This window comes from Saimiri boliviensis, chromosome 9 (genome assembly GCF_048565385.1).
Source record: "Saimiri boliviensis isolate mSaiBol1 chromosome 9, mSaiBol1.pri, whole genome shotgun sequence".
Taxonomy (NCBI): Eukaryota; Metazoa; Chordata; class Mammalia; order Primates; family Cebidae; genus Saimiri; species Saimiri boliviensis.
Genome location: NC_133457.1, coordinates 99,874,599 through 99,900,957, shown reverse-complemented (window position 1 = coordinate 99,900,957; position 26,359 = coordinate 99,874,599). Strand labels below are relative to the sequence as shown.

The 26,359-nt window shown below is 41.5% G+C and overlaps 1 protein-coding gene across 4 annotated transcripts in view; it reads left to right on the top strand.

Moving 5' to 3' along the window:
• The first annotated feature begins 1,039 nt into the window (after positions 1-1,039).
• Positions 1,040-26,359, top strand: part of RBM39 (RNA binding motif protein 39) — a 47,614-nt gene continuing 22,294 nt past the window's right edge. For 2 of the 4 annotated variants that reach the window (XM_039479753.2, XM_039479752.2), the window contains exons 1-9: positions 1,040-1,369; positions 2,391-2,454; positions 4,216-4,265; positions 11,933-12,127; positions 14,478-14,543; positions 14,640-14,693; positions 18,720-18,837; positions 19,808-19,960; positions 24,316-24,453. In XM_039479753.2, coding sequence (XP_039335687.1) covers positions 2,404-2,454; positions 4,216-4,265; positions 11,933-12,127; positions 14,478-14,543; positions 14,640-14,693; positions 18,720-18,837; positions 19,808-19,960; positions 24,316-24,453 — 825 coding nt within the window. In that variant the 5' untranslated portion in view covers positions 1,040-1,369; positions 2,391-2,403. The remainder of the gene's footprint in view (positions 1,370-2,390; positions 2,455-4,215; positions 4,266-11,932; positions 12,128-14,477; positions 14,544-14,639; positions 14,694-18,719; positions 18,838-19,807; positions 19,961-24,315; positions 24,454-26,359) is intronic. The other 2 variants (XM_039479755.2, XM_039479754.2) reach the window with 1 other exon arrangement.

Here is a 26,359-nt window from a genome sequence, read left to right as displayed (position 1 = left end):
CTACACGAATCAAGACATCTCATTTCGAATCTTTTTTTGTCCTCAATCATTAGACTGTTAAGAGACTTCGGTAAGATTTTTGATTTGAAGACTTCTCTCCAATTTTTTTTTCTAGCATCTAGGAGGAAACCCCTTACAGTATTGACTAAAGAACAAGCGGCGAATTCACACTCTAATTACCAGACATCTGGAAGAGTTCAGGGGAGAGGAGCCAGGTCGCAGGGGAAAGGGGGACCTTTCTTTGGTGGGAGGAGGGGTCTTTTTTTTTTTCCCCCCAGCAATTCTTCAGTAATATTCAGGGAGGGCAACATTTTTGAAGAAACGGTAGCAACACTGACACAAGAGCTGATTAAATTCTGGGCACAAAAGCTGATCCCATCCCAAGAGAAGCAGAGTTTATCTTTTCCACCTTTTTTTTAATTTTCTCCACTTATTTCCAAGGGTGTTTCAAAGCTAGACAGTGGACGACGCGCCATTGGCTCCAAATGACAAGCAAATCTATTTTTATTGTCTCCCCCTTTCCTCCTACCCCTCAAGGTCTCCTCTCGCCTTCTGATACACTTTACCACTTCGCCTCCACCCTCAGCGGATAATCTGAATATGGCCGTCTTATCCTATCGCCATAAGGACTAGGTTGCCTTACGGCGACCTTGACAGCCATCCGGGTGGGAGGCCAGAGCGGAGGCGGTCGGCTGTGCGGGAAGAATATTCAGATGGCCGTGAGGAGGCGCCACCGAAGGGGCGGCCACCGCAGAACTCCACTCAGCTAGGAGCTCTCTGAAAGATTGACAGGCAGTCCACCAATTATCTTTGCCTTAGAGACCCGCGCCGTCTCGCGAGATTAGAGTGCTTATGCAGAGGGGTAGTGAAAGGCGCCCCTCTGAATGGGGGATGGGAATGTCTATGGCGCAATCATTGCGCGAGATTGGGCTACGGTCGCTGGGGGCCTTATTTAGATCTCGCGATACTTTGGCCGCTCCGATTCGGAGCGTGGGGTAGCTTCTCGCGAGAGCCCGTGCTGAGGGCTCCGTGAGGCCCCGTGTGTTTGTGTGTGTATGTGTGCTGGTGAATGTGAGTACAGGGAAGCAGCGGCCGCCATTTCAGGGAGCTTGCCGACGCTGTCGCAGGGGTGGATCCTGAGCTGCCGAAGCCGCCGTCCTGCTCTTCCGCGTGGGCTTCTCTAATTCCATTGTTTTTTTTAGATTCGCTTGGGCCTAGCCGTCCTCGGAGCCCGATATTCGGGCTGGGCAGTCCCGCGGCCTGGGCCTAGGGGCTTAACAGTAGCAACAGCAGCAGCGGCGGCGGCAGCAGCAGCAGCAGCAGTCTCTTCACGAGCACGAGCTCCACAGGCCCCCGAAAGCCGGCACAGGTACTGGGACGTCGCGGACCCGCGTATTATACCAGCTTTCTCTAGGTTTCACTCCTTTTTGGACCGAGGGGCGCTCTTGGAGGTCTTTAGTGACCGGAGTGGGGGGAGGTTCTCGAGAAATCGGCCCTGTTTCAGCGACCACGCCCTTATTTTTCTGTCGGGTAGAGTCTGGATTCTTGTGGCAAAGACCCTTGAGAGGTCGCGATAGGATGGTGACCTGGCTCCTTCGAGGCCTGGGCAGGCCGCGACCTCCTAACATGGCGCCAGTCGAACGCTGCCTTGGCTCACAACCCCTCCTAATGGAGGGAGTTTCCCTTTGCCCCTAAAATGGCAGCGCGATTTTTGCGCGGAAAGAGGCGCTCTCGCTCGGGTCTCGCAGTTTGTTTTTGGAGTTGATAGCAGGGTTTTAAACATGGGACATTGAAGTCTCCATTTTCGTGTGTTTGGTGTAAGAGGTGTTTCGGATTCACTTACAGAAGCAAACCTTGTTAAAATTCGTGTCACTTTACTCATTCATTGTAGGGCTTTTGGAGGTTTTTCTCGTTTTAGAGGATGTTGGCTGAGAAAAAAATACAGTCGATTTGAAAAACGTTTACCAGGCCGGGCGCGGTGGCTCACGCCTGTAATCCCAGCACTTGGGAGGCCGAGGCAGGCGGATCACTTGAGGTCAGGAGTTCGAGACCAGCCTCCTCAACATAGTGAAACCCCGTCTCTATTAATAATACAAAAATTAATTGGGCGTGGTGACAGGCGCCTGTGATCCCAGCTATTTGGGAGGTGAGGCAGGAGAATCTCTTGAACCCGGGAGGCGGAGCTTGCAGTGAGCCCAGATCGCGCCACTGCACTTCAGCCTTGGCAGCTAGAGAAAGACTCCGTTTCCAAAAAAAAGAAAAATGTTTACTCATGGAATCGTGTTCTTTTTCTAGGCGTTTGGAGAAAATGTTAGGCAATATAGGCAACAAGAGTGAAATTATGTCTCAAATAAATGTTTACTGAAGAAATTGTCTTGTTCTTTTCCTAGGCGTTTAGAGAAAATGGCAGACGATATTGATATTGAAGCAATGCTTGAGGCTCCTTACAAGAAGGTGAGAAAAAACATGTCGGTGAGGTTTATATATTTCTTAATTTAGCATTATTCACGAAACTACTGCTGAAATGTAAACTAACCTCCCCGGAGCCCTCTTGATTTATCTTATCAGAGATGCATTGCGTGTAACTTACAAAAGTAAATATATGCTATTGATGTAATAATATTGTGCAGTAGTTTCACTTCAGCGTGATGAATAAATGCCCATCTATCTCTCTTTGTAGACTTGCCTAACGATATCTCACCTCTACTCCCATGAATTCACCTTTGATTCCAGTGTGAACTGTCAATCATAAGGTAGTAATTGAGTGACTTATCGCTGTACCGTGGTCCCCTAGGTAAAATGACTCAACTAAGAATTACCAGCTCCAGTTTGGTATAGCAAAAAGGTGAATGTAGTGGTTTGGGAAAAAGCAGGGGTCCAAGAATAACAAAGCATAACCAGTCTGTGGCAAGTTAAATCTTCTAATAAGTCTTCTAAGAAGAAATGGGTGAGATTTAAAAATTTATATGTATCTATGTAAGACTGGTGATAGTAAATCTTAAAACAGGCCAGTGGCAATCTGCTGCTCAGTTAATAATTACTAAAATTCTTGGATCCCTGAGTAGAAATTAAACAAAAAAAATACAAGAGGCAGTATTACAGCTTAGAGTCACTTGATGACTGTTTTACTGTTCTCCATATTGTTTTATTTTTAATTAGGCCCTGCCATAGTATTTCACACTAAAAACAAAGGAATTATTTTGGCTAATATAGTCTTTGACTCATTTCGGTATCGCAGTAAAAGTAAACTGTCTATTCATTGTTTCACCAGTTGGTGGTGAAAATAGCAGTATGCATGCATTATCACTGGTGTCACAAACTGTAAGCTTTCTAAGTTAGCACTTTACTCCTATAGCTGATGTAATCAAACTTTAAAATAATAAACATTTCGCTAAACCTTTTAAAAATAATACATTTGTTTTGGATTGTATAGCACGACCATGTGGTACCAATTTGGATGAATTCTTGATAGCTTTAAATAGTGTATGTAATTTTGTAATGCTTAGACTCTTGAAGAGCTTTCTGTTTTAATGTTAAGATTCTTGTCTTAGTTTTTTAACATGGATGTAATTCCATGTAAACAGGTATGGAAGTAGGAAATGTTTAGGCTGGACTGGTGGATTATTAATTGACTTTCTTGGGTTCTTGGGAGTCAACATTACTAAAGCAGTGTGAATCCCTGTTTGCTTCAGGGCGAGATGTGTGACAGAGGTGGCATCAAGCTCTTACAGTCCCAACCCTCCAACGGAAATGGGCGAAGATCTCAGGAATGGCATCGGTCACAGGAAATCGATAGTGGCTGGCTGCTAGCATGGCCACTTGGGGCTTAGGCAGAAATAGAGCCATGGTACTGACCAAAGGGACCATAGCACATGGAATAAAGCTCAAAACAGGACTTCATGTTTTATGGAAATTATATTTAACCACTTCAACGTTGTAAATCTGGATAACTTTAAACTATATAAGAAAGTAAAATTTAACATGTTAATACGGAAAGATTTTTTTATTTTTGTATCTTGACGACTTAAATGTAAGCAACAAAGTGGTTAAACACATACCTATCTAAATTTTTTTATAGCCTTCCATGTTAAACTATAAATAAATAATTAGTTTTAAAATTGTTTTGTATTTTCTTATTCCTGTTCCCTTTACCCTTTGACAACTTGAAATGTTACCACTTCGTCCTCATGATGTTCTTCTATCAACCCTGCTTAGGATGAGAACAAGTTGAGCAGTGCCAACGGCCATGAAGAACGTAGCAAAAAGTAAGTTTTAAGAACGGGACTGGGGGAGGGTGGTGAACTTTTTTGTGATTTTAGACCATAAGTTTTGTTTCTGTGGCTAAAGTTTACAAAATTCCCTTCTGAAGTTTTTCTTTGCCTCATTTAGAAAATTGGTTCTTTGCCTTTTGGGACAAACTTTTGGAGGAACGGTGGATTTTTTGCTTAGATTTCAGAATATAGTTTTAGATACCTTCCCCTCCAAGTCCATCATGACAACCTGGTGACAAGTTCTATGTTAGAGGTTGTCCTGTTTTAATTTGTTAACTTTGGTTTAATATTTGGTGATCCTTGTTTCCTATGACCCATGTTAGAGAAAGAAAAAAAAAATTGGTGATCTTACTGATAAAACATATCCATTGATCTTAAAAGGGAGAAAGAGTTAAGTTAGATAATAACTAGGCCATGGAAAATATTGTTTGCCTTAAATTGCTGAAGGAGTCAAAGCTGTGAATTAATTTTGCTCCTTGCTGCTCAAAGGCCCTTTTGGAGGAGATGAGACAGAAAGAAGACTTAAGTACTTAGGGTGGCTTTCATTATCTTAGGCCTTTTAAACTCTAGACTTAACAGGGTGGCGGTTTTGGAAATTATTAATATATCTGTACACTTTATTTGGGTAAGATGAGTAACACTAGGAACTCTTACTACAGACTGGTAGAGAATACCGTACAAAAAGTCTTTAAATAACAGTTATGATGAGATCCACTTTTTTTATTTTTCAGACAGAGTCTCTGTGACCAGGCTGGAGGGCAGTGGCGTGATCTCAGCTCACTGCAAACTCCTCCTCCCAGGTTCAAGTGATTCTAGTGCCTCAGCCTCCCGAGTAGATGGGATTCCAGGGATGTGCCATGTCACCCAGCTAATTTTTGTGTTTTTAGTAGAGACAGGGTTTCACCGTGTTGCCCAGGATGGTCTTGATCTGACCTTGTGATCTCTGTGCCTTAGCCTCCCAAAGTGCTGGGGTAACAGGCATGAGCCATGGGCCAGGCCTTTTTTTCTTCTTTTGAGATGGAGTCTTGCTCTGTTGCCTAGACAAGTGCAGTGGTGGGATCTGGGCTCACTGCAACCTCCACCTCCTGACTTCAAACGATTCTTTTTTTTTTTTTTAAAGACTGAGTCTCGCTCTGTTTCTTACACTGGAGTTGCGCAGCTCACCACAACCTCCGCCCCACTCCCATCGCCCTTCAAGTGATTCTCCTGCCTCAGCCTCCCTAGTGGCTGGGACTATAGATGCACACCACCATGCTTCCCTCAATTTTGTATTTTTAGTAGAGACAGGGTTTCATTTTGTTGGCCAGGCTGGTCTTGAACTTCTGACCACCTGATCTGCCCACCTCAGTGTCCCCAAGTGCTGGGATTACACAGGTGAGCCACTGAGCCCAGCCGAGATCCACTTTATAAGGTTGGAGTATATTCATTTTTGAAGAGCTCTACGGTTAGCGATTCTTTTTTTGAGACGGAGTTTCGCTCTTGTTACCCAGGCTGGAGTGCAATGGCGCGATCTCGGCTCACCGCAACCTCCGCTTCCTGGGTTCAGGCAATTCTCCTGCCTCAGCCTCCTGAGTAGCTGGGATTATAGGCACGCACCACCATGCCCAGCTAATTTTTTGTATTTTTAGTAGAGACAGGGTTTCACCATGTTGACCCGGTTGGTCTTGATCTCTCAACCTCGTGATCCACCCGCCTCGGCCTCCCAAAGTGCTGGGATTACAGGTTTGAGCCACCGCGCCCGGCCGTGATTCTTAATATATGGTCATGTTGTAAACATTAAATTGTTTCATTAGGCTGTGTTTATGGTGCCATATTAAAACTTTTTGTCGGCCAGGCTGTGGTGACTCATGCCTGAATAGTCTCAGCACGTTGGGAGACCAAGGCAGGCAGATCACTTGAGGCCAGGAGTTCTGGGCCAGCCTGGCCAACATTGGTGAAACCCTGTCTCCTAAAAATACAAAAATTATCTGGGTGTGGTGGTACGTGCCTGCAGTCCCAGCTACTCAGGATGCTTAAGTAGGAGAATTACTTGAACCCCAGAGACGGAGGTTGCAGTGAGCCAAGATTGCACCACTGCACTCCTGCCTGCATCACAGAGTGAGACTCCATGTGCCCCCTCCCCACCCCCGGAGACGGAGTTTTGCTCTTGTCACCCAGGCTGGAGTGCAGTGATGTGATCTTAGCTCACTGCAACCTCCGCCTCCCAGGTTCAAGCAGTTCTGCCTTATTAGCCTCCTGAATAGCTAGGATTACAGGCACTCTTTTCTTTCTTTCTTTCTTTTTTTTTTTTTTTTTAAGATGGAATTTTGTTCTTGTTGCCCAGGCTGGAGTGCAATCGTGCAATCTCTGGTCATCAAAACCTCTGCCTCCTGGGTTCAAGTGATTCTGCTGCCTCAGCTTCATGAGTATCTGGGATTACAGGCATGTACCACCATGCCCGGCTAGCTTTGTATTTTTAGTAGAGATGTTGTTTTATCTTGCTGTGTAGGGTGGTCTCAAACTCCTGACCTCAAGTGATCCACCTGCCTCAGCCTCCCAAAGTGCTGGGATTACAGGCATGAGCCACTGTGGCCAAGAATCCATCTTTTTTTTTTTTTTTTTTTTTTTTGAGACGGAGTTTCGCTCTTGTTACCCAGGCTGGAGTGCAATGGCGCGATCTTGGCTCACCGCAACCTCCGCCTCCTGGGCTCAGGCAATTCTCCTGCCTCAGCCTCCTGAGTAGCTGGGATTACAGGCACGCGCCACCACGCCCAGCTAGTTTTTTTGTATTTTTAGTAGAGACGGGGTTTCACCATGTTGACCAGGATGGTCTCGATCTCTCGACCTCGTGATCCACCCGCCTCGGCCTCCCAAAGTGCTGGGATTACAGGCTTGAGCCACCGCGCCCGGCAAGAATCCATCTTAAAAAAAAATCTGGGCTGGGCGGGGTGGCTTACGCCTCTGATCTTTGGGAGGCTGAGTTGGTCCGGTTACAAGGTCAAGACAAGCCTGGCCAACATGGTGAAACCCTGTATCTACTAAAAATACAAAAGTTAGCTGGGTGTAGTGGCACATGCCTGTAGTCCCAGCTACTGGGGAGGCAGAGGCAGGAGAATTCCTTAAACCTGGGAGGTAGAGGTTGCAATGAGCTGAGATCTCGATAATGTACTCCAGCCTGGTGACAGAGTGAGACTTTGTCTTAGACAAATCTGTCATACTTAATGACCTTATAATAATGAAAAATGAGAGAAAAATAGCCACTTACTTGATTTCTTTTTGGCTTTTCCTAAGAGCCCTAAATGCTTTATATTAAGGACCTCAGTTATTGTCACTACAACTATGGTAGGAAGGTGGATAAAATTTCATAAAATAGATGAGAAAATTTTATATAGGATTATTAAAGGCTTGATAAGCCAATTTTCTTTTTGTACTCCCCCCAAAATGATGTAATAGATTTAAAATGATACAATTTTTAGAAAATGACCTTTTTTCTGGTGTAAGCTTGGATGGGAATCATTGATAGTTCCTCACCAATCAAAATAAGTTTTGGGGATCAGGTTGGGTTTAGTCTTGATGTCATCTGATGCAACCAACCAGTCATCACATGGTTTATGTCATCTGGTTTTAGACCTTCTGCCAAAGTAATGGTTTCCTAATGTTTCTCTTTTGCAATTTTCTAATCAAAAGAAAACCCAGGAAGGCTTATCCGTATAAAGTGACATAAATTGTCTAATCTAGGTGTTAGCCCTAGTGGTTAAGTAATGATTTCGCTTCAAGTGCCAGAAGGATAAGAACATAACTGTTGGGTACAGACCTTCATTGTTGTAACATTCTCTCATTTTACTCTTTGCCACTAAGGTCGTATCCAGTTTTTACTTGTTTTTATCCAAATTAAGGCTACAGGCTTTTATAAGGGAGTTGAGCATTAAGCTGTCCCATGTGTGATGTTCGGTGGCCTTTGACTAATGTAGAGTCCTATAGGACTAAATAGAAGAATGGACAATTTTCTTTAACCATATGATTGTTTAAGGGAAGACCCTTTCGAAACACTTTCTCTAGTAATCTTAAAATACTTGGTCAGACTTCTCCTCAATTATAGATGATGAAATAAATGACTCCCTTGTTCAATCAGGACTCTTGATTTTTGTAAAGGAACTTTATCTTTGAAATTCATTTTAATGTACCTCGAAGAAAATTTATGTATTTAGGAATATATAGAGAACATATAAAACATTCTGCCTTTGCTTTTAACCTTTAGTACTAAATTAAATTTCCTAACCAAAGAAAAGTACCATGTTACATTTTTCATTCTAAAACTTCATTGTCTTAAAAGCCATATTGAGCTATAAGCTTGTTAGGTAGTAGAAAAATGCATATTCTGAGAAACTGAGTTGACTGACTAAATTTGTTTTTTAGTTGTATACTTCTGATTCTCAGCATACATTTCATTGTATCCTAGAATAAAGCAACAAAGTTTTTTGTGACACGAATTGGTTGTCAGCCTACTTCCTGAAGAGCTCAAAGTATGCAGCCTAAGTGCCTGAGCTTGTGCTCATGGGAATATTATTTGTTAAAGTAACCAGTTTTGCAAAGTCTAAATCAGTGTCCATTCCGTTAAGCTCTTTAGAAAATTACTCGATAAAAGATAACATTAAAGTGACACAGTTGAAATATATTGGCTACTGTGGTGTGGATTATCTATAAATTTTGGAATAAATGACTTTTCTATTTTTCTTCTTATTTTCCAGAATACTTTGCATTTAAATTTTAGATCTTCTTACATGGAAGAGGTCAAATCCAGTTATAGCAAAACACCTTTACAGCAGAGGCCATATAACCAAAAAGTCCAAAGGCCCAGCCCAGTGGACCATTTACTTCAATGATGTTCAGTACAAAATTTCACTGCCATTAAAGACTTTGGAAAGTCCTTTTTAAGTTGTAACAGGATTTGACTATTAGTGTGGATTTTGAAAACCCTTCTTTAGTTAATGTTATAAATGCTCTTTGAAGCTGGAAATACACTGGTTTCTTGCACCCTTATGTTTTTCTCTGGGCTTTTATGCGAAATATTGTATTTTCTGAATGTCTTAGTATGTTGCTGTCTTTTTACCTGTCTGGGGTTGCCTTCAGATGTGAATGGGGACTTGTTTACAAAAAGTCCTAGAAGACCATAAACTAAAATTAGCTCTCCAATTTTCAAGTATTTTCTTTTGGCAGAATAAGTTTTGGGTCCTGTGAGAGGTAAATAGGCTGGTTGCCTCTCTTGCGGTAGCCCATCTATGAGCAGAACAAAAACTTTGTCTGTTTTTGAGGGGTTTGGACTTTTTACCTTGTCCCCTAATTTATTATATTCAGGACTTCAGGTTTTAGAAATCTTACAGAATTCTTTAGTTAGAATAGTGTCACAGAGATAGTGTTACGTTTTTTAGGCAACAGAATTGGAGTGTTACCTGTTGCCCATCTGGGCGTTCCTTTGATGAGTTCTATATAAATAATGAGCCTAGCCTAATTTTCTGTCATGTGCTACTTAGCATATATACATTTCTGACAGTCAGGTGGATTATCTTGAAATTTTAGACAAAGTTTCTGCCTCCTTGGAAAGCTCTACATCTCCTTGTGATTGGAGTGTGGGTTTCAAGATTCCAGAAGGTGGGTGTCTTCATTTTCTATTTTCAATGCACTCTAAGATGACCTGCTTACAGGTTCTCTGAGGCAGACCTCAGTTGCTCTTGTGCTATGTAACTTTGCTTCGATAAGGAATAAACAATCACATATCAGATAATGATAAAGAATTGTCAAAGTGTTTAATTTTTAAGCCACTACAGATTGATGTTTTAGTGGAATAAGTTGATTTTGAAATGTCTTTCAATTGATATTGAAATATCTGAAGGCACCTCTAAAATTTGGGTGATGATACAGAAGTATAGATTATGATTTAATTATGAATGGGTGGTAGACTGAAGAATACAGAAGTGAACAGAAAGATACAAGGTTTTTGGTTTTCAGTTTGAGATTTTAAGAAGATCTGTGAAGGTTAAGATGATCATTGCTTTTGATTGCATACCCACAGGCTTCTATAAACTGGCTTAAAAATGGCATACTCCAGTTTCTGGTGTATTCATTGTAATTTTAGGAAGTATTTGAAATGGTCACATTAAAGTCTGGGAATGTCAAAAGTTCCATTAGTTCTTTTGTTTTTGATTCAGAGTGGCACTTTGTCTCCCAGGCTGGAGTGCAGTGGCTCCATCTCTGCTCACTGCATCCTCTGCCTCCCAGGTTCAAGTGATTCTCCTGCCTCCTGAGTAGCTGGGACTAAAGGCATGTGCCACCATGTCCAGCTACTTTTTTGTACTTTTAGTAGAGACAGGGCTTCACCATGTTGACCAGGCTGGTCTTGAACTCCTGACCTCAGGTGATCCACCCGACTAAACTTGGCAGAGTGCTGAGGTTATAGGTATGAGCCACTGCACCCAGCCTTTTTTTTTTTTTTTTTTTTTTGAGGTGGAGTTTTGCTCTTGTTGCCCAGGCTGGAGCGCAGTGGTGTGGTTTCAGCTCTCTGCAGCCTCCACTTCTGCATTCAAGCGATTTTTCTGCCTCAGCCTCCCAAGTAGCTGGGATGACTGGCACATACCACCAGACCCAGCTGATTTTTGTATTTTTGGTAGAGGTGGGGTTTCACCATGTTGGCTGGGCTGGTCTTGAACTCCTCTCAAGTGATCTGCTCACCTCGGCCTCCCAGAATGCTGGATTACAGGCATGAGCCACTGTGCCCGGGCTCCATTGGTTCTTAGTGTCCTTTATCATTGCAATTTTGCCCATGAAAACCAAAATGTTGATGTCTGGATGACCCTTTGAAAGTATAAAATAATTCCTTTTGTAAATTGGTGCAAAATTGACTTAATAGTAAATTACTGTATTTGATGCAAATTTTTAAAAATGAACCAGTACTAGTACTTAAATGTTAACTACTCTGTTGTAAATTTGTTTTATTAATACCTTCTGGATTACGGTAATGCTTTTGTTTGCCTGTTCTATGACAGACCAAAGGTTTGCATTTTGATTTGTACTTGCCTACAAATCCCTTTCCTTTTTAAAGCTATAGCTAAATCTCAGGAGATCATTGCAATTTCTGCTCTTAGAGGATGGTGTCTTTCAAATAATATCGTCTGCTGATTTTCAGTAATGTTAATATAAGGCAAAGGTGGGATATTGATTATCATACCTGGAATTTTTTTTTTTTTTTTTTTTTTTTTTTTGGGAGACAAGAGTCTTGCTGTGTTGCTCAGGCTGGAGTGCAGTGGTGCAATCTTGTCTCACCGCAACCTCCACCTTCTGGGTTCAAGCAGTTATCCTGCCTCAGCGTCCTGAGTAGCTGGAACTACAGGAACACGCCACCACGCCTGACTAGTTTCTGGGTTTTTATTAGAGACAGGCTTAATAACTTAGTTCTTATGTTGGCCAGGCTGGTCTTGAACTCCTGACCTCTTGATCCACCCACCTCAACCTCCCAAAGTGTTCGGTTTACAGGAGTTTTTTAAAGTGTGATTATGTACCATCATATCATAGTAAAACTAGCCAAATAAATTTATGAAAGGATACAGAAAAGATTCTGGCCATAAAAGGTACTATGTTATGGTGAGTTCTTAAACTGGCGTGATAATGGTGAATTTTTTTCTTCTCAGGAGGAAAAAAAGCAAGAGCAGAAGTCGTAGTCATGAACGAAAGAGAAGCAAAAGTAAGGAACGGAAGCGAAGTAGAGATAGAGAAAGGAAAAAGAGCAAAAGCCGGGAAAGGAAGCGAAGTAGAAGCAAAGAAAGACGACGGAGCCGCTCAAGAAGTCGAGATCGGAGATTTAGAGGCCGCTACAGAAGTCCTTAGTATGTAATTATAGTTACCATTTTGGTTTGAGGGTTATTATCTGGGTATGCAGTTTAACTTGAGCGGTTTGAAATTGTGAATTTTTTTTAATGATTGGTTAAACAGTATTGAATTAAGAATATTGGCGTTGAATGCTTCTAAATTGGAAATACAGTGCATAGACAAATATGTAAAAATTTGCTTTTACTAGGCATACAGATTATTTTCTGTTAAACTGTTTTAAAATTGTATGCCAATCAATGGAAACTACATTAAAGCACTAGAGTGCTTGAAAAAGATGACATTGTAGTGCCCAAGTACCTGAGAAACTTAACAGTGTCCGAGCTGTTACAGTATTTGCTAAGTATATATTTACTTAAAATTGTAACGTTCTGATGAATACTAAGTTACACATTAGTAATTAGTAAACAGTAAGTAAAATGTCTTGTAACTGTGGCTGTCATCAGCTGAAAAGACAGGCCAGTTGTGAATTTGTTGTGTGTGGGTCTTTGTCAAGATCCTTTTTTTGGGCTCATCTGTATTTAAGATTTGTTAATAATAGTAAAAGGTATTCTAAACTAAAATTGTTTTGAAGATTAAATCACCAGAAATTTGAATGTAGGTATTTAAAAGTGGCAAACAGATTCATTATGGTTAGTAAATAAGTATATTACAAAACCACTTACAGCTCTGAGGATTGACTCTAGCAGTCCTTAATGCTTTATGAGGTTAATTCCTCTTAATAAACACACTGCTGTAAACTTTGGAATGTATTAAAAATAACCCTTCTAACTTTAAGAGTTGAATGGTTATGGATGGAATTCAAAGGCCTAAATCACTTGGCGAGTTACTTAACCCACTAAGCTAAGCATTTGTTTTCTAACGTTTTGAGATAACAAGTTGCAGATAAGTTATTAGTAAGTAATGAATGAGAAGAAAATGTAAAGTTCTCAGAGGACTTAATGGATTCGTGAAATGTTTTGGCATTACATGAATTTGGATTCTAGCTCTTTGATTTTTAAAATAAAACTGAACTTCACTTTTTATGGGTTCCCTTATTCTGCTTATTTCATTAACTTTTGATAGCTGAACACAGGACTGCAATGCTGTTCTAATTCTGAATGCTATACAGCAGTAGGAGATCCTCAGTTTTTGTTCCATTTATTCCATTCATTGCATTCTTAAAATGGGATTATGTTAAATCTTTTTACCAGGATGAACTAAATGTAGGGAAGGAAATTAGCTTAATTCTTTTGAGAGATGGATACTTTCTGATTGGTGGATCCTGGTCTAACTTTATTTAAAAATAACTTAGTTCTTATGTTGAGTTTGAGGTTATAACTGAGAATATTTTTTAATTGAAGGGGAAGAAAATAGCTTATAACTAATTACTTGAGAACTTTATCCAGTAAATGATTTTCAGTCATCACCGTTAGTCTGAACTGCAAAGGACCAATTTAATAAAGTGGTTTATTTGGAACTACTTGTATGTTGTAGGTAGGCGTAGTGTCCATGAAAATTAGATCAAGTGTGGGACAGGCCACAATGTCTTTATTTCGCTGTTCTTCTCGAATAAGATAGCAGGATGAGCACTAAGGGACAACTGGCTAGTCCCTTTAAGTTAGCCTGGTCTTAATATTAAGTCACAAAAACTGTTACTACATAATAATTACCTTTGTGATCTTTTTGAAAACACTCCATTAGTCATGATAAATCCTCAAAAAGTTTTATACAGAATTGGTAAATTAACATCTTCATGATGGAATATTTTGAAACAACTGAAGTATAGCGTATTAAATGGTGTCATGCTGTCTAAGAGTTACTGTTGAATGGGGAAATACCTAAGTTGCATGACTAAAAAATTGTCTTTAGTTTTTAAAATAAGTCTTTCAAAAAGAAGATATGTATGAGTATTGTATTTGTACATGCACACACATACATTCCCAAAAGAGGTTCTGCAAAGATACACACCAAATTGTTAATCATAGTTACTTGTGGTGTGAGGAAGTTCAGAGGGATTTATTTTTTTATAGGTGTGTGTTTTTTTTAATTCTCAAAACTGTATTTATATAGATGTAGCTTAAAAAAATAATCTATAGACTGAAAATGGGTGTGCGCAGTTTCAGAATCTGAAAATTTTGAGGCCGTAACCTTTGGTCTTGGCACCTCTCAGTGGTCCAGGATGGATAAATTCAAGGGCAGCTTGCCTGGGATAAAGTTAAGAGACATCTAAGTATTTTTGTTTCCTCTTCATAACTGAGGTGGAAAAGCAGCAACCTAAACAATGTTAGTCTTGCTGAAGAGCGCATGAATGCGATCTTAGCAAGACCCTAAACCTGTAACTAGTGTAATTTTGTGTTTCCTTTTTAGCTCCGGACCAAAATTTAACAGTGCCATCCGAGGAAAGATTGGGTTGCCTCATAGCATCAAATTAAGGTTTTTAAACATACTTCTGAATTGTTTAAATTGTTTTTCAAGGAACTGACATGCTGTACTTGTTTGGATAACTTCTGAAACTTTTTAACTTTGCAGCAGACGACGTTCCCGAAGCAAAAGTCCATTCAGAAAAGACAAGAGCCCTGTGAGGTAGTTTTCTTCTTTAAAGCCTTTAGCTCTTAATGAAGCTTTGCAGCTTACGGTACTGTTAAATTTAATGATATTTAGTAATTAAGACCATATTAAATTTTGCTTTTGCTTCCTTTTTCAGTTCTAGTACTTTAATTAATCAAGTGAATTTCTACTGATTTTTCAGTAGCTTTCACTTTAATTTCATGTAATTAAAAGGAAGCAAACGTTATTTATTTATTTTGAGACGTAATCTGAGTCACGTAGGCTGGAGTGCAGTAGTACTATCTTGGGTCACTGCAACCCCTGCCCCCTGGGTTCAAGCAATTCTCATGTCTCAGCCTCCCAAGTAGTTGGGAATACAGGCATACACCACCATGCCCTGCTACTTTTGTATTTTAGCATTGACGGGGTTTCACCCTGTTGGACAGGCTGGTGTCAAACTCCTGGCTTCAGATGATCCATTCGCCTTGGCCTCCCAAAATGTTAGCATTACAGGTGTGATCCATCATACCCAGCCACAAAAGTTATTTTAATGTGATCTTATTTACCTGTTTTACTTAAAATAAATTTTTCTTGCTCCCCCCACCCCCACCTTTTTTTTTTTTTTTTTTTTGAGATGAAGAGACACAGTCTCGGTCTTGTTCCCTGGCTGGAGTGCAGTGGGGCAATCTCTGTCACTGCAACCTCTGCCTCCTGGGTTCAAGTGATTCTCCTGCATCGGCCTCCTGAGTAGCTGGGATTACAGGAACCTGCCACCACACCCAGCTAATTTTTGTATTTTTAGTAGTGATGGGGTTTCACCATGTTGGGCAGGCTGGTCTCAAACTCCTGACTGTGATGATCCGCCCACCTCTGCCTCCCAAAGTGCTAGGATTGCTGTCGTGAGCCACTGTACCCAGCTGCATTTCTTATTTTTAATGGACATACAATGATTGTGTATATTTATGGGATGAAGTGATGTTTTGATATATCTATACAGCGTGTAATGATCAAATCTGGGCAATTAGCATATTCATGTCAGACATTTCTTTGTGTTGGCAAGATAGCAGTTATAGAAAACTTTAGACTTTTGGGATAAATAATGAGTTATTTGAAGTAGCCTAATGTAGAAAAGTAGGTTTTGCCATTTGGCTCTCTTACCTGAGGAAAAGTATTTCACCTCAAAAATCTTGGTGATTTGAATTGATACTCCTAGGTTCTTGAATGTTTCCATGAATTATTTTATGCTTAAAAATAAGAATTGTATCTGTTCAGTCTACTGTTTTGGTTCAAAGAATATTGTGTTAGTTGGTAGCATCGTGGATTTTTGTTTGTTTTTTGAGACAGAGTCTCGCTGTATTGCCCAGGCTGGAGTGCAGTGGTGCAGTCTCAGCTCACTGCAAACCCTGCCTCTCTACCTCTGAAGTTCAAGCAATTCTACTGCCTCAATCCCGAGTAGCTGGGATTATAGGTGTCTGCCACCACAGCCCACCAATTTTTGTATTTTTAGTAGAGACTGGGTATTACCATGTTTGCTAGGCTGGTCTCAAACTCCTGACCTCATGATCCACCTGCCTCTCTTGGGTTTATAGGTGTGAGCCACCACTCCTGGGCTGTATTGTTTATTTTATTTTATTTTATTTATTTATTTTTTTGAGGCAGAGTCTCACTCTGTTGCCCAGGTTGGAGTACATTGGTGTGATCTCAGCTCACTGCAGCCTCTGTTTCCTAATTCTAAAGATTCTCCTGCCTCAGCCTCCTGAGTTGCTGGGACTACAGGTGTGTGCCAACACGCCTGGCTAATTTTTGTATTTTTAGTAGAGATGGGGTTTTGCCACGTTGGCCAGGCTGATCTGGACCTCCTGACCTCAGGAATCCACCAGCCTTGGCCTTCCAAAGTTGGGAGGATTACAGGCATGAGCCATTCTTTGCACCTGGCCAGGTGGTAGCATTGTTATACTCAGATTTTTCATTTCCTTTAAGAGCATTTTATAACTTTATTGTATGGTGTATTCAGCTATACTATAGAATTGTAGGATTTGGTAGGTAAGTCTTAATTATAATTTACAAGTTTGTTTTTTTTTTGAGACGGAGTCTTGCTCTGTTACCCAGGTTGTAGAGTGCAGTGTTGTGATGTCGGCTCACTGCAATCTCTGCCTCCTGGGTTCAAGTGATTCTCCTGCTTCAGCCTCCTGAGTAGCTGGGATTACAGGCCCCTGCCACCACACCCAGCTAATTTTTTTTTTTTTTAATTTTTTTATTTTTTTTTTGAGACTGAGTCTCACTCGCTAGGCTGGAGTGCAGTGTTGCAATCTTGCCTCACTGCAACCTCCACCTCCCAATTTCAAGTGATTCTTCTGCCTCAGCCTCCTGAGTAGCTGGGGTTACAGGCATGTGCCACCATGCCTGGCTAATTTTTTGTGTTTTTAGTAGAGAAGGGGTTTCAAAACCATGTTAGTTAGGCTGATGTTGAACCCCTGACATGGTGATCTGCCCACCTTGGCCTCCCAAGTGTTGGGATTACAGGTGTGAGCTGTGGGGCCCAGCAAAAAGCTTTGTTTTTCTTTGAGGCGGGATTTCACTTTGTCACCAAGGCTAGAGTGCCATGATGTAATTATGGTTCACTGTAGTTTCTTAACAGCCGGGCATAAGCAATGTCACCCAACTTGGCCTCCCTAGTAGCTGGGACTATAAGTTGTAGCCACCATACCCTGCTAATTTTTTGTTTGTTTGTTTGTTTGTAGAGACAAGGTTTTGTCATGTTGCCCAGCTTGGTCTGAAACTCCTGAGCCAAGCAGTCTGCCCACTACTCTTGGCCTTAAAAGCTTTTGTGCTAGGCAAGGTGGCTAATGCCTGTAATCCCAGCACTTTGGGAGGCCGAGTTAGGCAGGTCACAAGGTCAGGAGTTTAAGATCAGCCTGACCAACATGATGAAACCCCGTCTGTACTAAAAATACAAAAATGAAACAGGCATGGTGGCATGTTCCTGTAATTCTAGCTAGCTGGGAGGCTGAGGCAGGAGAATCGTTTGAACCTGGGAGGTGGAGGTTGTGGTGAGCTGAGACCATGCCACTGCACTACAGCTTCGTGACAGAGTGAGACTCTGTTTCAGAAAAAAAAAAAGGTTTTTTGACAAATCTTTTAGGTGGAGTGATATTGCAAGAGAAAGCATCCAAACACCCCCCACCACTTGTATATCCTGAGAGCGTCCAAAAAATGGAAAAGAGCATGTTTAGGCTTAACATCTTTAAGGATTGACTTAAAACATTAAACTAACTGGTATTTTGTAACAGATGGTGTTAATAGACAATCTAAATTTGTAAAATAGAATATTTGGAATCATTTGGGGTTTCACTTTGAGTTTGTCATTGTGATTATCAAACTTAATTCTCTATAAATTTATGGTTTTGTATTAAGGAAGCATTCGTTACATTGATTCTGTATCAGTTTGGCATTTGTGATTGGTCCAGGGGTATTTTTTTATGACTGTTATTAAACAGGCTTCTGCTTGAGCCTTTCTTTAGAAAAATTACCCTTTTTGAGATTGTGAGGATATTAGACTTCTGTGCTAATGCCATGTAAGATGTGATTATAAGAAACAGTAAACTTTATTCTTTAGAAGGAATTGAATTAAATTGAATAGTTTTATGGACATTTTTTGTCAATAGATCTTACTGAAAATAGGCTTGGGAATATGACAGACTAGTTTCACAGCTTACTCATTCTGTGAAAATGAATGTTTGACACTTGTTTTAGGTCAGGCGTGGTGGCTCACACTTGTTATCCCAGCATTTTGGGGTTCTAGGGCAAAAGGATTGCTCACTAGTTCAAGGCAACATAGCAAGACCTAATTTCTAAAGATGAAAATATTGGGGAGGAGTTGGGAAAGGAGTGAGGTGCTGCTCAGGTGACAGGTACACCAAAATCTCAGAATTCACTAAAGAACTCATGTATGTAACCAAAAAGTACCTGTACCTGAAAAAACTGTTGAAATATATGGTGAAATAAAAAATTATTTAAAAATAATCTGTTATAAAACTAATTTTAGACTTTTTCTCCCATTAGGGAACCTATTGATAATCTAACTCCTGAGGAAAGAGATGCAAGGACAGTCTTCTGTATGCAGCTGGCAGCAAGAATTCGACCAAGGGATTTGGAAGAGTTTTTCTCTACAGTAGGAAAGGTAATCTTAGCCTGTGTAGGGAGGTCAAATAGGTAGATATTGCAAGAGAAAATATCTAAACATCAAATCTTTTGATTTAGTAGCAGTATTTGTTTGTGGTAATGTTTCTGTTTTGCATCTTACAGTATTAGAGTTGATAAATGTTACTACAACATTTTTTTTTTTTTTTTTTTTTTTTTTTTTTTTTTTTGAGACGGAGTTTCGCTCTTGTTACCCAGGCTGGAGTGCAATGGCGCGATCTCGGCTCACCGCAACCTCCGCCTCCTGGGTTCAGGCAATTCTCCTGCCTCAGCCTCCTGAGTAGCTGAGATTACAGGCACGCGCCACCATGCCCAGCTAATTTTTTGTATTTTTAGTAGAGACGGGGTTTCACCATGTCGACCAGGATGGTCTTGAACTCTCCACCTCGTGATCCACCCGCCTCGGCCTCCCAAAGTGCTGGGATTACAGGCTTGAGCCACCGTGCCCGGCACTACAACATTTTTAAAAGATACGGATAGAATATAGGAATTGTCCTACAGATTTACTTTTTTTTTTTTTTTTTTTTTTTGAGATGGAGTTTCGCTCTTACTACCCAGGCTGGAATGCAATGGTGCGATCTCGGCTCACCGCAACCTCCGCCTCCTGGGTTCAGGCAATTCTCCTGCCTCAGCCTCCTGAGTAGCTGGGATTATAGGCACGTGCCACCATGCCCAGCTAATTTTTTGCACTTTTTAGTAGAGACGGGGTTTCACCATTTGGACCAGGATGGTCTCGATCTCTTGACCTCCTGATCCACCCGCCTCGGCCTCCCAAGGTGCTGGGATTACAGGCTTGAGCCACCGCTCCCGGCCTCAGATTTACTTTTATAAAGAAATTGATAATGACTTCATCCTTTGCTTCTTCAACATTAATGTCTCTTCTCGAAAGAATTCTATGTACATGGCTTACAATGGATGGTTTCACAAACAGAATTGTGTTTTCTTTCTAGGTTCGAGATGTGAGGATGATTTCTGACAGAAATTCAAGACGTTCCAAAGGAATTGCATATGTGGAGTTTGTTGATGTTAGCTCGGTGCCTCTAGCAATAGGATTAACTGGCCAACGAGTTTTAGGAGTGCCAATCATAGTACAGGCATCACAGGTAATTTTTTTCCTGGTTAAGAGATTGATTATTGATCGTCTTGAAAGCCTCCTGTTTCGTGATACCGTGCTTTCGTGTCCTGTGCCTCATCTACAGTAACTGCGACTCATTATCTCTTAGGAGTCAGATGTTCTCAAGGCCTTTTTTTTTTTTTTTTAACTTTGTCTTGCTTGCTTTGATAGTTTTCTCAGGACTGTCATCCTGTCTTTTCTCCTTGTGTTGCCCTTTTATTGTTTGTTTTTTTGGTTTTTGGTTTTTTTCAAAACAGAGTCTCACTCTGTCACCCAGACTGGAGTGCAATGGCCTGGTCTCAGCTCACTGCAACCGCCGTCTCCTGGGTTCAAGAAATTCTTCTGCCTCAACCCCCTGAGTACCTGGGATTACAGGAGACTGCCACCATGCTCGGCTACTTTTTTTTTTTTTGAGACGGAGTTTCGCTCGTTACCCAGGCTGGAGTGCAATGGTGCGATCTCGGCTCACCGCAACCTCCGCCTCCTGGGTTCAGGCAATTCTCCTGCCTCAGCCTCCTGAGTAGCTGGGATTACAGGCACGTGCCACCATGCCCAGCTATTTTTTTGTATTTTTAGTAGAGACGGGGTTTCACCATGTTGACCAGGATGGTCTCGATCTCTCGACCTCGTGATCCACCCGCCTCGGCCTCCCAAAGTGCTGGGATTACAGGCTTGAGCCACCGCGCCCGGCCTTTTTTTTTTTTTTTTTTTTAAGATAGAGTCTTGCTTTTATTTCCCAGGCTGGAGTGCAGTGGTGTGATCTCGGCTCACCGAATCCTCCATCACCTGATTTGAAGCAGTTCTCTGCCTATGCCTTCTTAGTAGCTGAAATTACAGGCGTGCACCACCACCCCCGGCTAATTTTTTGTATTTTTAGTAGAGATGGAGTTTCACCATTCTTAGCCAGGCTGGTCTTGAACCTTCTGACTTGTGATCCACCAGCCTCAGCCTCCCAAAATGCTGGGATTACAGCCCTAACCCACCATGCCTGGCCTACTTTTTGTATTTATAGTAGAGATGGGATTTCACCATATTGGCAAGGCTGCTCTTGAACTCCTGACCTCAGGAGATCCACCCTCCTTGGCCTTCCAAAGTGCTGTGATTACAGGTGTGAGCCACCGCACCTGGCTTTGTTTTTGAGATAACGGTCTCACTTAGAGATCAGAGTGCAGTGACATAATCACAGCTCACTGTAGCCTTGACCTACCGGGCTCAAACAGACTTTTCTCCTCAGTCTTCTGAGTAGCTAGGACTACAGGTACATGCCACCATTGCCAGGTAAGTTTTAAATTTTTTGAAGGAACAGGGTCTTGCCATGTTCAACCTGCTTTCAAACTTAACGTACTAAAGTGATGCTCTGGGCTGGGCGCTGTGGCTCATGCCTATAATCGCAGCACTTTGGGAAGCCGAGATAGGTGGATCGCCTGAGAGGTCAGGAGTTGAAGACCAGCTTAACCAACATGGTGGAACTCCATCTCTATTAAAAAAGTAAACAAATAAAGTGATCCTCTGGCCTGGGCCTCTTGAGGTGTTAGGATCACTTTAGCCATACTGCACTTTGACAGCATATAATAGTTCTTATGGATGTGGAGAGATTGTAATGTATCATTCTGTGGATTATATAGTATGACCCTATCATTAGAATTGATTTGTATTCATTTGTATTAGTAAACCAGTGACTGTTTGTTTTTTTTCTACCTCTGTGCCATGTAGAAGATCTCATCACACTGCTGGTAGGGCCTTGTTCTATCTTCTTCCCACAGGTGGGGGGTGGCGGGAAACATCAGAAACAAGTTACTGATTTTTGTCACTAATTAATGACTCGATTTTTTACTTTTTAAAAATGTTTTTAAAATTTTTTATTTAAAGACGGGGTTTCACCATGTTGGTCAGGCTGGTCTTTAACTCCCGCCCTCAGGTGATCTGCCCGCCTTGGCCTCCAAAGTGCTTGGATTACAGGCGTGAGCCACCATGCCCAGCCTTGAATTTTTTTAAATAACAAAGACAGTATTTAATATTTGGAGCAATATGAACTACAGTAGTCATATTGGTTGGTTTTCAAACTGCTTAAATACTTTATAACTCTTTTTTAATAATCTGGTTACTTCATCAAATTTAACTTCTTTTTAGACAGGCTCAGTTGCCCAAGCTGGAGGACAGTGACACATTTACAGCCTTAACTTCCTAGCTAGGCTCAAATGATCCTTCCAGCTCAGTCCCCAAAGTAGTTGGGAACACAGGCATCAACCACCATGTCTGGCTGATTTTTCATGATTTAGAGAGGAGCATCTAAATCATGTTTTGGCCTCTTAACGTGCTCATAGTAGAGACATGGGACCCGGTGGCCGATCAGACTTACTCTACATAATTCTGTGAAGTTCTTTATTCGCTTTGTAACCAAATGTGACTTGAAATACAAGTTTCACTGCTAGGTAAGCTGTATATAACCTTGGCCAAATTATTATCCTCTATTTTTTGTTTAAATACAGTCTCACTGTGTCACCCAGGTTGTAGTGCAGTTGTGTGATCTTGGCCCAGTACAACTTCTGTCTCCTTGGTTGAAGTGATTCTTGGCCTTCAGCTTCCGGAGTAGCTGGGATTAGAGGCATGCACCACCACACCCAGCTAATTTTTTGTATTTTTAGTAGACATGGGGTTTTGCTTTGGCCAGGCTGGTCTTGAACTCTTGGCCTGAAGTGATCTGCCCATGTTGGCCTGCCAAAGTGCTGGTAATACAGGCCTGAGCCACTACGCTGGCCCTATTGTCCTCACTTTTATCATTTTTAGAAGGTTCTGCTTTACATTAAGTGGTAATTATTGAGTGTAATATGATTGTAAACTGGGTAAGAAGATTTTCCTGTTAGAAGACAAACTTAGTAGCTGGGTGTGGATTGGCAGGACTAAGGGCTGAAAAGTAGCATATTAAATGAGGTACTTAATTCATGTAACAAACTATTTTAGGAGAAGTACTACCAAATGTACGCCAGTTTGTTATAAGAGAAGCCTGTGTTACAATGTAAATGGACAACTTTTGTTGATTATGGAGGGATGACAACTGAACCAACATGTTTGCTTTGTGATATAGTTTGGTTCTGGCATATGCCTCTTATCACAAATGACTATACATTTGGTTATACTAAACTCAAGAGTATGCTAATTTTTTTTTTTTTTTTTTTTTCCTTGAGATGGAGTTTTGCCCTTATTACCCAGGCTGGAGTGCAATGGCATGATCTCGGCCCACCGCAACCTCCACCTCCTGGATTCAGGCAATTCTCCTGCCTCAGCCTCCTGAGTAGCTGGGATTACAGGCACGCGCCGCAATGCCCAGCTGATTTTTTGCATTTTTAGTAGAGATGGGGTTTCACCATGTTGACCAGGATGGTCTCGATCTCTTACCTTGTGATCCACCCACCTCGGCCTCCCAAAGTGCTGGGATTACAGGTGTGAGTCACCACGCCCAGCCAAGAGTATGTTAATTTTAATGAATATTGATTGTGTCTATGTAGGCTGTGCTGTATCCCTGGCAATCTCTAGTGGCTGAGAAGGAATGTTGATCACTTAATATTAAAAGTTCAAGACCAGCCTGGGCAACATAGTGTGAGAGCCTGTCTCGAAAAAGTAAAACTCTAAATAAATAAAATTATTTTCAGGCCAAGCGCAGTGACTCAAGCCTGTAATCCCAGCACTTGGGGAGGCTGAGGCGGGTGGATCATGAGGTCAAGAGATCGAGACCATCCTCGTCAACATGGTGAAACCCCGTCTCTACTAAAAAAATATAAAAAATTAGCTGGGCATGGTGGTGCGTGCCTGTAATCCCAGCTACTCAGGAGGTTGAGGCAGGAGAATTGCCTGAACCCAGGAGGTGGAGATTTCGGTGAGCCGAGATCGCGCCATTGCACTCCAGCCTGGGTAACAAGGGCGAAACTCCGTCTCAAAAAAAAAAAAAATTTTTTTTCATTATAGTTTTATACACACACATTTAGCATTTTAATCATTTTTAAAGTATACAGTTCAGTGCTATTTATTAAATTTATAGTGATGGAATAATCTCCAGTAATCATCTCCAGGTATACTCATTGTCTCATATAGAAACTACTTTTGAAGCTATAACCCCCTAATCTCCTGCAGGCCCTTGATAAAGTGTAATCTAGTTTCTCTCTATGAATTTGCATATTCTAGATGCCTCATAAGTTGATCCATACAATGTTCCTTTTAGTGTCTGAGTTACTTAGGGTGATAATTTATCACTCTAAACTTTGAATCAGTTGTTATGCAAATCTGTGTGGCTTACCCCGGTGAAGCTCCTGTGTGTTAGCTTTGTGTGACGTGCATTTTGTCTTTTAGGCAGAAAAAAATAGAGCTGCAGCAATGGCAAACAATTTACAAAAGGGAAGTGCTGGACCTATGAGGCTTTATGTGGGTTCATTACACTTTAATATAACTGAAGATATGCTTCGTGGAATCTTTGAGCCTTTCGGAAGGGTAAGTCCAAGTTCTTCAATGAATCTTCAGTAGGTTGTTGATCTGAGTATAACTACATAATAATTTCTGTATTTTCTACTTTGTTATCTTTCTGGGAGGTTAATATTAAGAGGATAAGGGTTGCTTTTAGAAAAATTTACTATGACAACATAGATTAAAACGGATTAGAATAGGTCACTTAAAGAATATTGCTAATACTCATAATGCCATGTGAAATGCGTAGAGTATTAAAATTAATAATTTTAAAAAACTACTTTGGCTGGGTACTGTGGCTCATGCCTTTAATCCCAGGTATATTCATGCCACTTTACTCCACCTTGGGTAACAGTTTGATCCTGTCTGAAAAGAAAATTGTTACATCATAGGAAGACTATTATTGTCCAGTAGAATTTCTTTTTAAAAGTCTGTTTTTATTTAATTTATTTATTTATTTATTTATTTATTTATTTATTTGAGACGGAGTTTCACTCTTGTTACCCAGGCTGGAGTGCAGTGGCGCGATCTCGGCTCACCGCAACCTCCGCCTCCTGAGTTCAAGTAATTCTCCTGCCTCAGCCTCCTGAGTAGCTGGGATTACAGGCACGTGCCACCATGCCCAGCTAATTTTTTGTATTTTTAGTAGAGACGGGAATTCACCATGTTGACCAGGATGGTCTCGATCTCTCGACCTTGTGATCCACCCGCCTCGGCCTCCCAAAGTGCTGGGATTACAGGCTTGAGCCACCGTGCCCGGCCCTATTTATTTATTTTTGAGACAGAGTTTCACTCTTGTTACCCAGGCTGGAGTGCAATGGCGCGATCTCGGCTCACCACAACCTCCGCCTCCTGGGTTCAGGCATTTCTCCTGCCTCAGCCTCCTGAGTAGCTGGGATTACAGGCACTTGCCACCATGCCCAGCTAATTTTTATGTATTTTTAGTAGAGATGGGGTTTCACCATGTTGACCAGGATGGTCTCGATCTCTCGAGCTCGTGATCCACCCGCCTCGGCCTCCCAAAGTGCTGGGATTACAGGCTTGAGCCACCGCACCCGGCAAAAGTTTGTTTTTAAAAGAACATTGAAGATCTTAAGATTCTGCTTTGTCTGTCAGGTGCAGTGGCTCACGCCTATAATCCCAGCGCTTTGGGACACTGAGGCTGGCAGATCACAATGTCAAGAGACTGAGACCATACTGGTCAATATTTGAAACCCTGTCTCTAATAAAAATACAAAAAATCAGCTGGGCATAGTGCCAGGTGTCTGTAAACCTGGCGGCTCTGGAGACTTTGATAGGAGAATTGTTTAAACCTGGGAGGTGGAGATCACAGTGAGCCGAGATCCTAACACTGTACTTCAGCCTGGGCAACAGCAAGACTATGTCTTCATTTAAAAAAAAAAAAAAAAAAAATTCTGCTCTGTCTCTCTGGTTATATGCTCAGTTCCAGGCCTTGGTAGCCTGATTAGGTTTGCCCTTTTTTCTGTTTGTTGAAATCTTTAGTGACTGCATTATGAATGCCCCTCTGGCAAGGCTATTCTGCCTAACAGTATGTGACCCATTTCTGATCCACTATGATACTTCACTTTCTCCAGTAATTTGACTTTATTTATTTTGAGACATTCTCATTCTATCTCCCAGGCTGGAGTACAATGGCACAATCTTGGCTGACTGCACACTCCCCCTCTTTGTTTCAAGTGATTCTCCTGCCTTAGCCTCCAAGTAGCTGGAATTATAGGAACCCACCCTCACACCTGGCTAATTTTCATGTTTTTTTAGTAGAGACAGGGCTTTACCATGTTGACCAGGTTGGTCTCAAACTCCTGACCTCAGGTGATCCTCCCTTCTTGGCGTATCAAAGTGTTGGGATTACAGGCGTGAGCTACTTCGCCCAGCCTCCGTTGACTTTTCTATAAGTAACAAGAATCTTTGG